At 36.9% G+C, this 18,026-nt stretch overlaps 1 protein-coding gene across 2 annotated transcripts in view; it reads left to right on the forward strand.

Moving 5' to 3' along the window:
* The window catches only part of VWA8 (von Willebrand factor A domain containing 8), a 185,969-nt gene that overhangs the window by 53,475 nt on the left and 114,468 nt on the right, over nucleotides 1–18,026 (forward strand). For both annotated transcript variants that reach the window (XM_027815848.2, XM_027815857.2), the window contains exons 14-19: nucleotides 52–165; nucleotides 8,898–9,066; nucleotides 9,397–9,474; nucleotides 12,538–12,653; nucleotides 13,538–13,644; nucleotides 15,612–15,718. In XM_027815848.2, the coding sequence (XP_027671649.2) occupies nucleotides 52–165; nucleotides 8,898–9,066; nucleotides 9,397–9,474; nucleotides 12,538–12,653; nucleotides 13,538–13,644; nucleotides 15,612–15,718 (691 nt within the window). The remainder of the gene's footprint in view (nucleotides 1–51; nucleotides 166–8,897; nucleotides 9,067–9,396; nucleotides 9,475–12,537; nucleotides 12,654–13,537; nucleotides 13,645–15,611; nucleotides 15,719–18,026) is intronic.

Raw genomic sequence — 18,026 nt, forward strand, 5'->3', positions numbered from 1 at the left:
TTTAAAAAGTAATCAAAGGATATATAAAGCTTATTCTTTATTTTCAAATAGACTAATACATGACAGAGAACTGACTCTTTATGATGGCACCAGATTGTTAAGGGAAGATAGATACCAAAACTTGAAAGAAGAGTTACAACTCTCTGATGAGAAACTACAGGAAAGGTAAAGTATCAGTTATTACTATAGAATGCAAACAGCATTTCATCCTGTGAAGAGCTTAATCTTTTTTTTTTCTTTTCTTTAAAAAAACATGATGAAAAATGCTTCCTTATTAAACTGATACATTATAACCGTTAAGAGAAGCATGTTTTAAACATCAGTTTCCTCATAACCTTTTTTCTTTTTGTGGCATGGGAAAATTATATCCTGTTTAGAGTGCTTGAACTGAAAGGAAAACATTGAATGTCCTTGAACAGAAGGAGTTAGAAATTGAAGAGAAATAAGTACATAAAAACATAGCAATAATGGTATATAATATTGGAATTTTGGAATAATATATAATTTTGGAATGTTTTGTTAAGAATGTTGGAAAATAAAACTGAATTGAAGTTAAATACAGTTTGTTACTTACTTTTGCCTCATTAGCTAGAAAGCTGGTATTTAATTTACAGCTAATATGGGGCAGGAAATCCTAAGGATGGGTTGGGACCCATTATGCTTATTCTTTTTGTTTCTTCACTTCCACTTGTCTGCTAGAAACATTCCACAGACAGAAACATTTTTTAGTCCTCTGAGGCCATATTTGATACATAGTCAAACACTGCTGACCAAGTTTAGTTAATGGGAGGGATACTGTTGAGTGTACATCAAAACAAATGTGATCTAATACTCAGTAATATGTAAGGAGCTAAACATACTGTGATTCTTAAATGACTCTAATGTGCAAAAAACAGTTGAAGTCTTATATCAGATGTCCATGCTCATATTTACACTGCAGGGTGTGCACATGCCCAAACTTTGAGGAAGCCTCATCAGTCATAGTAGGGATGCATTTGTGATGTGCCCACTCCATTTCTCTCAATTGTCTTACTGAATAAGATTTTTTCTTTGACCTCCTTTGTAGTCAGCTCTTTAGGAAAGTTGTTTTACTGCCTGGTTGTTTTGTTATTTCTGTTTCCCTTTTGATCCAAAATACAGTGGTGGGGTTTTTGTTTGTTTTAGTTTCTTGTGGTTTTTTGTTTGGTTGGTTTGGGTTTTGTTGGGGTTTTTTTTCCCCTCAAAAAACACCCAAAACCAAAACAGATTTCATTTTAAGTCTTCCATAGAATTTATTTTGATTTTTTTGTAGGTGTGGTGTAATCTAAGCCTACTTGTTGCAAATTGTATCCACGCTGCTGAGGCCACACATCCAGCTAGATGGGCATTTCCTGCATTTATTTTATTTGGGTGAAGAAGTATGTATCAGGGAAGTGTTCTGTTTATCAGGATTTTAAGCCCAGACTTTGAAAAGAGAAGCAAAAAAGCTCTGAGGATCCATCTTGGATGGCATCCCAACTTTATGTTGGACTTTGTACTTCAAAGTACATCTAGTCATTGTGTGAGTCTTCTCCCTGCTCTGTGCTCATGGTCTTGTCCAAGGTGCTTTCAGGCAGAATGGGTAGCGTCTGTGCTGTTTTGCTTACTGTACGGTAACCTTTAGTTCTTGCCAATACAATCCAAAAACCCAGGCAATTCATCACACATTCATCTTCAGTACTACCCCTCTTCCTGGATCAAATCTCTCTCGTAAGAATAGAGCTTTACATCTGGATTCTACATCTCCCTGTTTATTGTAATTATGGCTGTTTGGCAGTTGACTCCCTTATGACCTTAATTATTTCTTAGACTATGAAAACTGTCCAAGCTGTCATCTTTAATGACCATTCGGCAGATCCATCTTCTTGCTGTGCCCACCTCTGTAGACATTTCCCTTTAGTGTCATTGAGTAACCTTTTGGTTCCGCTGTTCAGTGCTTGGCTTTCCTTGGAATGCTGTCCCCCTTTCCTTGAGTTAACAATGTACTGCTTTTACCTAGCCACCTTAATATTTTGCAACTTAGTGTATCGTGGATTGCTAAGCTCTTAATTATCTATTTGACTGACAATGAGCTTTCACCCTCTGATACATAAATGAGGTGTAGCTGTTGTCAGGAATACATTTCTGATTAGTACTTGATCTTAAAAACAAACAAACAGAAACCCCACCGTGTAGGCAGTCTTGCCTCTGGAAGCTCAGTGTGACTATTTAGCACTATCTGGGATACAGATGAAAGTTCTTGGTACTGAATTAGCTGAAGTCCATTGTGCTGAGAATCCCATCTTCTCTGAGGTGAAACATTCAATCTGGCTGGCCCTTGTTCAGCTTTCTTCTGTACAGACTTACCCAAAAGAAGCCCAGGTAAGGTAATGCAAGTGTGTATTTGCTGCTTTGGTTTTGGCTATGGGCTGCTTTGGCATACTGAACTACTCCCTCTGTAGAGAGTGCACTGTTCTCATCAACCTGTGAGGAGCTGAAAGTGTTTCAGGACCTCATCCTGGTTTTAGTCCCTTACACACTCTGAAAACATCACTACCTTTCACTGGCTCCAGGATACAATATCAGTAATTACTCTTCGATTCCAGGACAACGTTTTTCCCTGCTACTCATCCTTTTCAGCAGCAGTCACCTGTCACTGCAAGCTTCAGTACCTTCCAGTGTTGCAGAATGGCTGTGCAGATTACGCTTCTCTACAGACATCTTCTCATCAAATGATATTTAGTGTACTGACAGCTGATATAATCACAGACTAAGAAAACGATGGTGCTAACCACCCCTCATTTGTCTGCAAGGATGGCCTTTTGGAGATGTTATATAGAATATGTTGTACCTTGAATTTATTAGCAGATTGGGTGGACAGATTCTTGCTTCTGAGTCATGATTGGGAGATGCTTTCCATATTGATGAGAAATGTTGTCTCTTTTGCTGTAAGTCAATGGCTGTAGCTTGTGGCTTTAGCTGCATTTCTGATGTTAGACAAAAAGAGAGCTTTACTTATCCTGATTTACTGGATTTGACTAAAGTAATTTTGGTACAGTTGCTCTCTGCCAGGCCTGCAGAATATATGCTGTCATTCCCAGTTCTGCTGGGACTGAGTCTGAAGTGTCCAACTGACACATTAAGACTACTGTTAATTTTCCAGTAAGGGAGTTCCCTATAGAAAGTGGTTTCAAGGCTTGATTCTTTTAATCAGGAGATTTATTCCGAGTTTTTTCCCCTGACTCTCACTCGTTCAACCTCAGTTTTCATTTGTGTATTGGGAACCAATATAGTACGTAGAATACACGTTAAGTTACATAAGTAACTTTCTATTTTGTTATTAACATTTCTATTAGCTACCTGATGTCATGTATTAACATAGTTCTTACGAAAAACAGAGGAAGAAAAAAATACGTACTGAGAGGCACATCAATGATTCAGTGAAAGTGCATGACAGAGTTTTGAAAGATTAAGCAGTCGGGCAGAACCTGAATGAAGTAGCTGAAAATAGTCATGAACAGAAGAGGTATGAGATCAAGAGAAAAAGAAGTTTCTGAAGGACTAGAATTTGAAAGAAGCCAAAAGCTTCATTAGGAAATCAGTAGATTATGAGAGGGCAAGGCCATCTTCAGGATTTCAGGAAAAGCAATAACTGGAGACTGGAAGGCAGCTGTGATATGGAAGAACTGATACCTTACTGCCATGTGTCAGAGAAACTGAGCATGTGGAGTATCTAATTCTTTCCTGCCCCCCGTTTGGGTCAGCTTTGCTGTGTGTGAGTGTTCTTGATTGTAGTGACTATTTGTAGTATAGTTTGCAGTTTCTGTCTTCTGTGCTGCTTCTAATTATGCATAAATACAAAATAACTCACTGTTACTCTCTGTTCCCTTCATTTAAGACTCATTAATGAGGTGGCCAGATGCTGTTGTAAGTTACGTAAAAACAGATACATCTTTCATAATGGAAAAGAACAACTGATAATGCTTTTCAGTAGACTACTTGGACTCAGTACTTTGTGAATGGAGTTTTAAAACAGAATTTCCATTTCAATCTATTATAGAGAAAAGGAGTACTATTCCTAATAGATGAGCCAAAACTCCTGTATACATATATTTTTTTTTTTTAGTGTGTTTGTAATAGGATTTGACACACCTAAATATTTTTTTCCCCCCATTTCTAAGAAAAGTAAAAATTAAGATACTTATGGAGAAGTTTTAGGGTCTCCCTTCTTGAGACAAGCAAGACACATTTTGTATTAAGCTTTCATGTTCCTATATGAAAATGCTTGATAGTAAAAAAAAAAAACCAACAACAAAAAACCCAACACAGTTTTAGTGCCTTGAATTTTTAGTGCTTCAATAGTAATAATACTTACATGTGTAGTAGAATAGAAAGGAGAATACTGCATAACCCGTCACTTCATTTCCAACCCTGATAAGTCAAGAGGTATTTTTTTGAGTAAAGGGATGGTATTTCAGATCACATTATGGTCTAAAGAAATCACATCCCTTTGTGTACAAATGTAAACAGTATTACAGCAGAGAATGTGAACGTGCTTAAACCATGGCGGTATTATTAGCAGTGCTGGACAAAGAGGAAAGTATTGTTCAGTTTTCAGATTGTTTTGAAGTTTTTCAGGTTAGGACACTATTATTTATAAATTATATTTTCGGACAACTTCATTTAAAAGTTTTTTTACCTTTGTAAAAGCTAATGAAATATATTCTTACTTGAAGTTATCATAATTATTATCATTGAGTTGTATGTTCACTATTATTGCATTACATTTCTTAATCTGTAATGTATACTAGCATTTTTGTGAGAAGAGCTTCAGACTGGTGGGTGTGATAGCTCTGTCTGGACTAAACAAGTGCATGCAGTACATTTGCCCTTGTGAGATTTTGAGGTGCTCCTTGGTGTGCTGGAGGTCTATAAGCTACAAGATAACTAGCAGTGGACACAGAGTACTTTGTCCTCTCTCCTTTCCTGTGCTGGTTTGGCTGTGGAGTTAAGTTAGCAAACAGTCATAGTAAGATGATATTCACCCATTTGAGGAAATGAAATATTTTTGTTTATGGGTTTGAGGAGAGAGTGACAGATGGTCCTTAAAGATCTCTTACATAGAAGGAAATTATAGTTGCTGATGCTTATTCATGTAATGATTGTTTCCCTGAACAGGTTCAGAGATTTAAGAGAAAGTGTGTTAAAGTACTATGCGTAGCCAAGATTTCTACATAGAATTTCTTCTGTAATGATTCAGTACTTCACTGAGATGGCTACTGTAAAGGTAGCACACAACCTTTACAAGACAAGCAGTGAAGTGCTGTTTTGTTTTATGATGCAGTAGTTTAACCTGTTTGGGTGGATATATCACCCCCTTAACCCCCACCCCCCAACACACATACGCACAGAGATGATAAGGCGTTGGTGTGTTGAGGAGAAAGATGGCTATTATAGGAAAATCTAGAAGTAAGTATATAATAGGATCATTCAAAAGCTAAAAGAAGTCACTCATAATGCATGCGTGGTTTTAATGCCCTGCAGACTGGATTATTTTCCATGCGATTAGGTTGAAAGGGAACACACAGTAGATGAGACAAATATAAAATGTGTCAGGGAGTGAATTTAGCAAGCAATAGAAGTTTTTAATTGCTTACGTTTTCTAGCTTTTGCTTCATTTTTTCATTGTGGGATATTTTTTTTTTTCCAGTTTGGTGGATTTTCAGATAATCTGTTAATTTCAGACTGTGGTGAAATTTAAGAAAAAAAAGCAACAACACAATAATAGGTCATTGTTGTTCTAGTATTATAACAATTCCCAATGCATAAAATTTGATAGAAAATGAAATTTATTAAATCATGTTACAGGAAGAAATTACCAAAAATAGTTTGGTTTTGCAAGGTGGCATCAGGGATACTGTTTTGCCTTTGTTGCTGTGGGGTTTTTTGTTAGAACAAGCTTCAGTTGCTCAGAACCATGTGTTGCTAACAAGAAAATCTTTCCCTAAAATCACCCTGAACAGACTGTGTTCTGATCTTCCTCTCAAGAGCAGTGGTGGTAATCCTTGGTTGGAATAAACACTGATGTCAAAAGAAGGACACGCATATTATTAGGAGAGTGCTCTGCTACTTGTGTTGCCAGTAAACATTTAATAGAAGGATAGAGACTCTGTATTAATCAACTAACACCAAATCTTCCCTCTGCATGAGGCTCATTAATTTAAAAGGTGTCAAGTTTTTAACAAAATACGGTTACTTGGCCATCATCTGCAAAGAACACAAGATCTCAAGGATTTGTTGTTTAATAAAACACAGCTCCATGTGGGAGCTCTGTATTACATTCCTTTAGAGACTTGATCTGTAATATGATGGAACAACTTTGAAGTTCTTCAGTTGCGCTGATGGAAGCTGGGAGCTTTCAGAGCATTGCAGGATTGAATCATTTGAGGCATTTGTTTTAATAATACACTTAGCTTGACATTTTCAACATTGCAAACATCAGTCCAAACAATAGGCTTTTGAAGTAGCCAAATAGTTTTATTCATGTTTACAAACTGGAAACCTACAGCGGTGTTGTTGTGATAAATCTAGAGAGTATGTCAGCGACTTCAACTGATACCACCAAGTTAGTTTGCCCTGACTTTGTACCTCCTCTCCTCCCACTTTTCCCCGTGCCTTCCCTGGCTGCCCCCACCATGCCCTTTGAGTTAGGCAGTGACATGGAGGTGGTACAAGAGAAATGTGTTACTAGGGAAAGCTGACTGCTGCTTGTGTTCTCTTATGATGATGCAGAAGGACCAGAATTGGTCCTTTGAATATGGTGGATTTCTGGAGGAGGATTGTTCTTCTTCTTCTTAGTAATGGCGGGGAGGTGAGTCTGGAAGTATATGTATTTATCCTTCTAGGAAACATTTTCTTCTGTAATGAGGTTGGCTAATGTTCCCTGACCTTCTTTTATACTTAGTGACAGTGACATTCTCATTGGTTCCTCTTTCATGTGATGTTTTCAGACATCTATTTCTATTTTTATCAATCAGAGTGTAGCTTCTAGGCTTACGACTTTCAGCTGAGAATAACTCATGCCACCCCTTGTGTTTGCTTTGATACAAGAGACTGCTGTAATCGCTCTGTTGTATCACAGCTTTATTGTGACAAACAGACGAGCCAACTAGGCAGTAGATTTGTTAGTTTATGTTTAATGGTCATAGTCTGTCTTCAAATTTTCTTGTTTATGCCATCATTTCCCCCATTAGTTTAACCAGCAAAAATACTTGCCTCCATGTGTTCTGATTTCAAATGTAGTAATTTATATGGAAAATGATGTAATAGCAGGTATATCTAGCAATGTAAGCTGTCTAGTTAAATTTCACTTGCTTTTTCCAAATTAACGTCTCCTATTTTATTAAGAGTACTGTGAAATTAATTGTTGAAAACAGGCCCTCCTTGCACAATTTGGCTTTAGTATCTGACTTGTTACTGTATTATTTCTGCTGCTTTTAGAGATCGTGCAGTTGTGCTGATTGATGAATACCAATGAATTCCCAGTCCAAAGAGGTGATAATATTACTTAGATAAGGGAGACAAGTGATGTGAAAAAGGCAAAGATACAAAAAAAGAACAAAGCAGAAGTTTTCTACTGCACTAACACACACATCTGAAACTGTGTGTTTAAGTTTGGCTTGATCATAGTAAGCTCCCATTATCTTCAGTGGAATCAAATAGGCAGGTGTCTAAGAGACTGATAGTCACCAAATCCTGCAGTATGAACTAGGGAACACTGACTGAAGCTAGCAGTTCAGTTCCATACATTTTTTTTCTTTTTATTAAAAAAAAAAAAAATGAAGTACCCTTACAGCCACGAACAGGCATGTGTTGCCACAGGAAGTTGTGGAGGTAGATAAGATGAAGAAGTTCATAAAGGGATTAGAGAAATTTGTGGGTAAACAGACATTACAGCAGATAGAGATCCACCTTCCGATGTCTTTGAATATATGATTGTGGTTTCTTGGAAACTATGAGGGAGACAGACTACTGGTAGTGGCTAGTCTTACGTGCTTTCCCCAAGGAGTATCTCCATGTGTTGTAGTCAGAGACAGAACATGTAGCTAGCTGGGTAGACTGAAAGACCCGGTAGGGCATTTCTGAAGTTCTTCCAAGTCTTAATCAGCTTTAGAGGGACCTGTCTCCCCGTGCTGACTCTAAAATGAACTGAGGGTGAGGTGAGTGGTTTGGTCTTTGAAGTGTAACTTTCAGGAATATTATGAAGCCAGTAATCCCACCCCAAGAGTCTAGGTGATTTTCCAAGGGCCGCAAAGAGCACCAGTAAGGGGAATGTTCCTAAACTGTTAGTAAATCCAGCTCTTCGTGGTATCTAGGCCAGTCTCTACATTGTCATCCTTTCTGTCAGTCTAATTGAGTAAAAGAAGTTACTCATTACTGCAGCTCTGGTAGATCTTGTTCTCTCCTCGATTTGCCTGTGAGACATCCTGCTTTAGGTAAAGCACTTAGAAAAGTCCATCCAGATCAGTGAGATGTGTCCATTTCAGACACGGAGTGCAACAGACCCTTGTGGCTGGTATTCATTCATCTTGAGGCATGCCGGTCTTGTTGTGGATGAGAAGAGGAGACTTGGGCACCCTTCTGAGCGTTAAAGACTTGTAAATTTATAAAGTTGCAAGTGGTCTTTGCCTTTTTTTTTTTTAAATAAAGTTGCATTGCAAATTATTTGAATAGACTTGATACGATTCAGTACAATAACTCTTTAAAATCTATTTAATAAATATATAATAAAAAACTATAGTTTGATACTATTTGAATACAAAATTATCATAATAAATTTAATATGATACTCATTGCTTAAGCCAAGCAATACATTTTTAAATTTCTTTTTTCTTTTGCAGATCTATTTTTCCTATCCATCCTTCTTTCAGAATAGTGGTCTTAGCAGAACCTCCTGTCATTGGAAGTAGTACCCAACAATGGCTGGGTCCAGAGTTTCTGACGCTGTTTCTTTTTCATAATGTTCGATCTTTAAGCAAGAGTGAAGAAATTAAAGTTATTAAAGAAATGGTAAGTACATTCAATATTTTAGGCACTTACTGACTATTACTTACTAAACATGATTACTACATAAAAAAATATTTTGCTATTTCACTGTAGCATACATGAGTCTTCAAAGCTTATCAAAGCAGCATATCTGCTTATCTTTTAATGGTACTGATATAAATTAGCATTCTGATTGTGATGTTAAATGATGCTATAATAGAAAAGTGCTGTTTGTCAAAACTGTATTCCTTTTTGGTTGATATAAAGCAACTGTATGCTCATTGCATCTGGGTGTAGCTGTGCATGGAAATTGCATATCTTACAGTGGGTTTAATACTGTTTTTCTTTCAACAGGTTCCAAATGTACCCAGTGTTGCTGTGGAGCAGTTGTTGTTATTAACACATACGCTTCGGGAGACAAATGATGCCACGGTGAGCCCCCCTTCTTTTTTTCTTTTTAAGTTTACTTTCTGCTACTGTGACTGTTTATTTTAGCAAAGGCTGGGTGAAGCATGCTAAGTTACAGCGTTATTTCAAAGGCTGCCTGACTGGAAAACCAGCCGCAGAAAATTATTGCTGGCAATTACTGTATTACATACTGTAAACATTTTTTGGATTATGATGTACATTTTTAGAATCTACATAAATAAAGCTTTTAGGAAGTTGCCCTAATCCCAGAGATATCAGGCAGAGCAGTACGCATGTTGTTGTAAGGTTCAGATATATGTCTGTGAAGTGAAACATGCTTGACATGCCTTTTTGAATAAGTACGGATATAATCATGTGTGTCCAAATTTTTTTGATTACTTCACATTAGTCATTGGAACTGTGATAGCTGAAATTATGGGGCTTTTTGGGCAATGGGAGCTACCTAGCCATATAAAATGCCAATGGGCAACAGCAAAGACTCAGAAAACGGAAAGCTCCAGAACTCCTGGCTGCATTACTGCTACAGGCTATTCTATTAAAGCAGTCTTGTCAAGAAAAATAAGTTCTGCTGACAGAGTAACCACAGAATTCTTTAAAAAGATACAATCAAGTCATGGTGAAAAGAAAAAGAAATCATTGCTATGGCAACTAAAACACTGGATTTTTTTCATGTAAATAAAATGTAAAACATTTTTAGTGGAATCCAGCAGTTTAACTGGTATGCAAATGTAATCCATTCTCTTTAGTTTTCATTATTTTAACATGGGCAATAGTTTTTACAGTATTACTATTTAAGAAGCCGAGAGAGCTGTTACGTTCTTCTGAGCTTAAGAAAAGTAAGTAAAAAGGCTGACTTTTAGGTACATCTTTGGGAAAGTGTTACTCTCTATTTAACTTCCTACACTTATGTATAATGTATTGATTTTGACATACTTGGAGACATACCATGCCTGAACAGAGCATTACAAAAATCCTTTCCAAATGTGTGGATCTCTATAGCATTGTGAAATATCTAAATGAAGTATGTGGTGCTGGATGAGAAGTGAATCACCGTATGGATTGAGGGAGGATTCTTGTAGATCAGCAGTGACAGGAGACCACAGTCAAGATCCTGTTGTATTAGATGCCTTACAAATATATATTACAAAGACTGTCACTAATCCAATTTTGAGTTTACAGTTGTTAAATATAAAATATATTCTTAAAAAAATTAAGCAGATAAGAGAAAAGAGGAAATTTTGTTCCCAAAACTTTTAACTGCTGGTTGGAAATATTCAGAAGATGTGATACAGCTTCTGCTCTGTGGTCCTGTCCCCTATGCTTACTTATTTCAGTGCGGGATCTGATGCTGTATATTATTTAGACTTTAAAACGTCCATGTCCTTAGAGACTGGACTTCCCAAGGTGGTACAATGTATGAAATATGATACCTCAGTTACTGTGCCCAGCTGCTCTTCTCCATCAGTGCAGTCCCATAGGCTTAGGGGAGGGTTGCTTACCTACCAGAATTTACTCTACCTGGGAACCTTGCAGCTGTATTTTGGAAAGAGAATATAATTTCCAAAGGCATTGAGGGTTCTGGCTAGTGAGCAGGCATAACAAGTGTAATAGCACTCATCCCACTCCCTTGCCCATGCTTCACATGTTGCTGAGTAGGTCTTGAAATAACACCTGAAGTGCCACCAGTTACATCACAGTATACATAATGCTGGGTGGTAAACTACCATGGTTTAGAAGATGCTTTACAATTTTCCATCAATGAAAGCAGGAGGAGCAGGAGTAACCTTTGCGGTTAGCCTAGTCTAAATCATTCTTGCACATTGCTCAGACCTGTGCTAAAAAGTATTATCCTTTGCTTTCTCAGCATTTGAGAAATTTTTTGTACAATTTCATGGAATATTTTTTTTTTTAATATTAAGAACTATCTGTCAAAACTACAGTTTTCCAGGGGAAAGAATTGGTGTTGACATTTATTGTGCTTAAAAAATATTAAGGGGGGAAGAAAGGCTCTGATATTCATGAAGCGTTGCTTTTCCTCTATTTTTTTTCCCCTGGATAGCAAATTTTGGGATTTGTTTCCAATTGAAACAGCATAATATATTAAGATAACTATAATGCAGTTAGAAATCATTTATACGAACCAAACCGGAATGTTTTGGAACTACCTAATTAAAATATTTCACTCGATCCAAGCAAAGCATGGCGTGACTTATCAGATCACGCTTATTGTTGTGTGTTTCCTGCTAAAATAAGGAACCTATTTGTATTAGATACCTTCATCCGGTAGATATAATTATAGAATGATTTCTTTCTCAGTCTTTATATCTCTCTTTAAATACATGGTCATTTGTTTTGGGGTTTTGTTTGTTGTTTTTCTTTTTGGGTTTTTTTGTTGTTTTTTTTTAAATTTGTTGTATTTGTTTGAGGTCTGCCTTCCCAGGCATTGAATCATTTTTGTAACTCTTTGCTGAATCATGTCCAGTTTTTGGCATTTATTTTAACATGTGGACAACAGAAAGGGACACAGTGTTCCAGTAACAGTCCGCCCAGGAGGCGTGTGCAGAGGTGATACAATCTCCTTACTGCTGCCCAGTGTTGTCTTGTTTATACATCCAAGAATCCTGCCAGACGCTTTTGCCAGAGCATTACATGTGAAGCTCATAGTCACTTTGTGAAGAGCAGACAAGTTTTTAGCACATTGGTCCTTTTACAGTAGCAAACCTCCTTGTTTTTATTAATAATGTTTAGTGTTAGGTTTTATTTAGTGAGTAAAATCCAGTTATCAGCACGTTTTTCTTCCTGTTGCTTATGAAGTGAAATCGTAAGGCTAATCCTTTGATGACATCATGATTTCCATGGCAGTGAATTACTGCAACAAACACAGAATTACAAGCTTGCCAATTAAAAAGCACAAGGTGCTGTAGGAGGCAGAAAGCATCTATGAATTAGGAGTAAAGTTGAAATAATTCCTTTTGAATTATTTTCTTCTCCTGACTTGTTTGGTTTAAATCCCTGAGATCCACTCCCAGAAATCAAATAATTGAACTACCTTGTATTTTTTGACAGGCGCAGTCACTGGCTTCATCTTTATCTACTCGACAACTATTGCGAATTTGTCGTCGACTGTCTCAACATCCAGATGAAAGCCTTTACTATGCTGTTAATAAAGCCTGCCTTTCCAGGTAGAAGTGCTAGGTTTGGTGGAAGTTGAAGAGTGTCTGGGTCAGTTGCTAACATGCAGGGTAGCTTTTAATGATTTTTAGCAGATAACACAATTGCTGTCTTGCTCCTTAAAGTCTGTCATTTCTTTAGAAGTATTTCTGTGGTATTCTCAGACCTAGGAGATAAGCAGAAATGACTTTGTAGTCTTTGCTCATCTTTACTGAAAATATTTCATTACATCACAAATTAGGTCACCATTATCAGCATTACTTCACTGTTTCAAAACATTCAAAGTGGGGTTATAGTCTAGTAATGTAGTGTGACTGATGTTTGGTGGAGACATAGTTTCAGTTCTAAAAGCTGTTTGTAGAAACGTTATGAACATCTAGGGGGAATTTTTGTTTGTTTTCTCCACAAAAAAAGAAAGCAAAATTGTAAGTATCAAAAGGTTTGGAAAACTGAAATGGTCCCATTCTGGACACTTCGAAGTCAGAGCTCAGTCTTTCTCTTTGGAACCTGGGGTCCAAGTGAACTGAGTCAAGAGAAAAGGTATTTCCGAAAAAACATTGTTTCTATTGTCGCTCTTACTGGCAGTGGAATGAGGACATTACACACTTCCAGTCCTAATCCATCCTACATTATAACCCTGTTGCAGTATTTGATAACACTGAAGCCTTTTAAAATGAGCACACAACCACAAATGTAGTTCATTGCCTGTGGAAGATCAGTTTCTTTCCTTAGGAATAGGTGAAATGGTGAAGACTATTTGAGTGTGAAAGGAATGGACATTCAGTGTTTGGAGGTCCAAGTAAAGCTTCATATTGATTTTAGAATACTGAAAATACTGAAAACTTGTAAAAAAAATGCAGAAAAGACATCCTGCCTGTTATTTTTCTTCATTTAGGTTTTTACCAAACCTTGCCAGGTCAGCATTACATAAAAATCTGCAGGATTCTGGTATTGAGACGAGTCCAGATGACATGAAGAAACTAGAAGAAAAGGATTACACGTGTAAGCTTGTGCTATCTCTTGTCCTGCTCTTCATGAATGTTACTGAGATGGTTGAGCATACAAAGGTGTATTAATTGTCCTCAAAATTACATTTAGTTTGTTCCAATTATATCCTTTTAAATTTGTTCTATCAGAATGCAGTACTGCTCTCAGTGTGTTGCTACTTCTGTATTGTCTGCTGTATTCCCAGCTCATGGAATGTTGTTCTTCATGACGTTTAAGTGCTTCTACAAGATCCATGGCCTCAGGCCTTCTTGGACCTTGCCATCACCCCATCACCCCCCTTTTTTTTCTCCCTCTGCCCCCCATCACTGGTAACTCCTCTCCTGTACAGTTACAGCTTCAGTTTGATCTTAATGTTTCTCTGTTCTGTTTTTTACCATTGCTTCTTTTTCTCCACTGTTAAATTCAACCTTTTTCTCGTTGCGACTCCTGTGGAAGTCTTGTGTTATGTTTTGCTTTCATTCTGGAACACATTTCTTTGTTAGTTTCCTTTTTATTCTCTTTAAATTGCTGTGGTTGTTACGTGTCACCTTTATTGAGCAGGTCTTTGTTTCTTAACCTCATCCAACTTGTACTTGTTTGCAGTAGCTTTCAGTGCTACACACATTGCTGCTGCTGCCACTTTTCTCACTTCTCATTCCTGCATGACCCCTCTCTTCATGCTAGCTCTTTATCTTTTTATATCTTCTGTCAGGCAGCACAGTTTGAACAATTTGTGATTTTCCATTCACTAAACTTTTCCTTTACTCTGCTTCACCAGTGTTCACTCTGCTGTCATTCTTCTGTATGTTTATGCTCAGTTTTGTAAGGTATTTGACTTCTGTGTTTTTACTGTTAGGTCTTTGCAGTAGTGAAAGCATCTTTGGTTTTAATTTATATGGATTCTGTTTCTATAGATTCTATTATGCGTACATACAAAAATATATATGTAAATACAGATATATTAATGTATCTGTTATATAAAGTATAATACGTATTTGCATATACACATGCAGCCATCCGTGTATTATTATCTGTATTTGCATTTTTGCATGTATAACAACTATATATATAAAATAATTTGAACTCATGCTAGTTGTGTGATGTGATCTGCTTACTGTTCTGGTTTTTTTATCTGGACACATCCCTTGAATTTTCTTCATGTTTCTTTGTTTCATTCCACAAAGACAGAACAATATATAATAATAGGTGAACAACTGAAAGCATCTGTCTAGAAATCCAGCTATTTTCACTTTTTTACAGCATACCAGTTTAAGAAATTAGCGGCAAAAAATTACTACTGTTTTTATTTTTTACACTTAGTTGTTACTTTCCTAAAGACAGAATTTATGGTTCTTTTGATGAAAAACGTTTTTCTAATGTACTTTCTCTCTCAGAGCTGTAGCCAAAGGTTATTTCAACAAGTGCAAATTTGGCCAGTTTTCACCAAAATATTAAACGTGTCCATGTTCTGGCATTAACCCATTTGAGCAAAAATGCAATGCTGAAAGGGAGTATCAACAGTGACTCTGTACTCAGTTGAGCACCCACACAGGCACTCGCTCACTCCTCTCTACACCTACTCCCTAGTGGGACAGGGAGAGAGAACACGGAGAATGAGGGTGAGAAAACTTGTGGGTTGAGGAAATGTAGCTTAATGATATTAGTGATATTTCAATAATAAAATGAAAGTATGAAATTAAGCCAAGGCAGTGATCACAACTTCTAGTGTTTCTTATGGTACTTTTCCCAGATCACATATTCATCTTTTATTTTAATAGACTTCTTGACAATTTTAAAGAGAATTCAAATTCCTGATAATGCAATGTCTTGTTAATGGATACTCTTCCAAGCAGTCTCTTTCTTTAGGTAGAAAGCATTTACTGCAACCCACAGCCTTGTTAAAATTTGTTGGGGGCTGATTGCATGTCTGCTAGGAGGATGCTGTAGGTAATGCATTTGTTTGTTTCCTGAAAAATGTTTAGATGAAATCAACGATGGAATTCTGAAGATAGGGTCTGTGACTATCCCAATTTATAACTCAGCTGAGAAAATGAAAGTGCCTGATGTTTTGTTTTATGAAAATGCACAAGTAAGTATGAACCTCTGGCTTCTGAGATACAGAAAGATTGTTAAATGTGTACTAATGTGCATGCTCATATATAGTAAATAGTGTACTAACTGAACTTTAAGGGTATATTTCTGAAGTAGTTTCTTTAGGCTAAAATTTTTCTCACAGGATTTGGTGCTCTTTTCAGCTGTGTCTTCACCATCCCTTTGTGAAGAGATTGTAACAATATTGGTGAACAGTCATAAAATATGAAGTAACAGCGACTAGAAACTGAAATGTATCTAGAATGATTTATCAGATGTTGCATTGAGTGATTTTTTTTTTATTTATTTATTTGTTTATTTTATTTCTATTTTTTTGCTGCTACTGGACTGGTCCACTCTTAGGGCTGGATTATCAATTCTATCCTGTGTTTTACACACTTGTCACATGAAGTTGCACCTGCCTTTTATTAGAGTTAACACTGCATGTTTGAAAAGCAAGGTGAAGAGTAATTAGTTCATTAGTTAATAGTTAATGGGATATTAAATATTTATTTTATCACTAATTGATTAGTCATTAGTGTCCTTAGTGTTAATTAGTGAAGAGTAAGAGTAATTATTGAACACAGGAAAAGGAATAGGCTTGGTGACTGTGGGTTTTTTGGGTTTTGTTTTCCCCCACCCCTTTTGTAGAGATAGGTGTTCTGCAGTTCCTTCTCCATCTGGTGTGGAAGTCACAAAACTGTCACACAAGGGTATCCTTACCAAGAGAATTACCTTCTGAGTTACCTTTAGAATATTTTGCTCCTGAAAGGCAGCACTGAAGTGTGGTCTTGTGAAATGTTTTTCTTTTAGGGACCTGGTGTGGGTTTGCTTACTTTTCCTTTCCTATTCTTTTTTCCTCGTTTGCTTGCAATTTCTCCACGGAAAGACTGTGCTACATGGTATCACCTGCTGAAGGTGATGACAGGCCATGCAAGGGCAACAGATGACAGACTCCTTCATCTTTCCCACTAACATTTCATGTGAGATTTTGTTTTGTGTGGTCGTTTCAGTAAGGTACTTAGTTTGTGTCTGTTGGAAATGAAATCCTGAGTCTTGCTAGGACTTAGATCTGTGTTGCTTTTTCTGCCTTCTTACTTACCACTTCAGAGAACTGTACACAACCTGTGTTCAGATATTATGCATCTGTTTTATTTAGGCAACATCTGTTAAAAATGCTGCAGAGAATGGCCTGCTCTGTTATCTGTCCCTGGTAGCTATGCACTCTGAATACTGAAGGAAACAACAACCAAATACCAGTCAGGATAGCTGTTCCCATTTCTAAATGAATTCTACATTCTACTTTTATTTTCTGTATTGCTATTTTGTAGTTTGGTCGTTCAAGTGCTGCAATGGTCATTTAGCAAAGCCTGCTGGACAACAAATTTGATTTATGTGTCTAGTGCAATACTTTCAGTTATCTAAAAATGGCAGAAATAAACTGAACTGAAACAGAGAAAAAGATATATCCTTAGCCCTTTGCAGTGCTGTGCAATGTAATGAAATACATAGCTTTTGCTTCTCTGTGTTTGGTTTTGAAGCACTTCATGTTCTAGTGGAATTTGGCATTGATGTGTAACATTGCTGTTGGTCCGCGACAAGTGGCACAGGGATGGAAATAATTTTTGGGTAGTGTGCCAAATGCCACTTTCAGGCCAGGCTTTGGGAAACATAGGTTCATAAAGTTGACAAATAATGATGTGTCTACTTACAAGTCCTTTGTGTAAATAAATAATCTGAAATGTCTGTGCATCCTAGTATGGCGCTAATTTAGGTCCTGGTGGGGAAAAAAAAAGTATCAGTACATAGTATCTCTTGTGGGTAAGCTGTTCTGCAGGGGAACTGTAATGTACACATATTTGTGCAATTCAGGATAAAAAACCAAAGTAATCAGAGGGATGTATTCATGGCCTAACAATAAAATAAAAAATGTAATCGGTGTGTGTGGTAAAACTGACTTCCTGGAATTTATGCTATATCTGGTCAAAGTTACTCTCATCAGTTATAAATTTCCAGCGTGTACACATGCCAGAAAATATAGTAATTTGTCTTGAAGTCCTCTCCTTAAGTTGTGTATTGAATATTCAGTAGTCTTTTGACATGCCTGGTTAGGATTTTGTGGTATTAAGCTGTGTTTACAAGAGTTTCTTCCCCACCCCCAGCCTCTGTTCTGGAGAGATTTGGAAACTTAAAATATCTTTCACGCAGTTAGAAACTGAGCATTTCTATGCTCTAGAAATTATAGGCAAGCTACTGATTTTATTTTTTTTTATTTACTCAAGTGCTAGAAATAAGATGATAAAAAT

The sequence above is a fragment of the Falco cherrug genome, chromosome 2, assembly GCF_023634085.1.
Source record: "Falco cherrug isolate bFalChe1 chromosome 2, bFalChe1.pri, whole genome shotgun sequence".
Lineage (NCBI taxonomy): Eukaryota > Metazoa > Chordata > Aves > Falconiformes > Falconidae > Falco > Falco cherrug.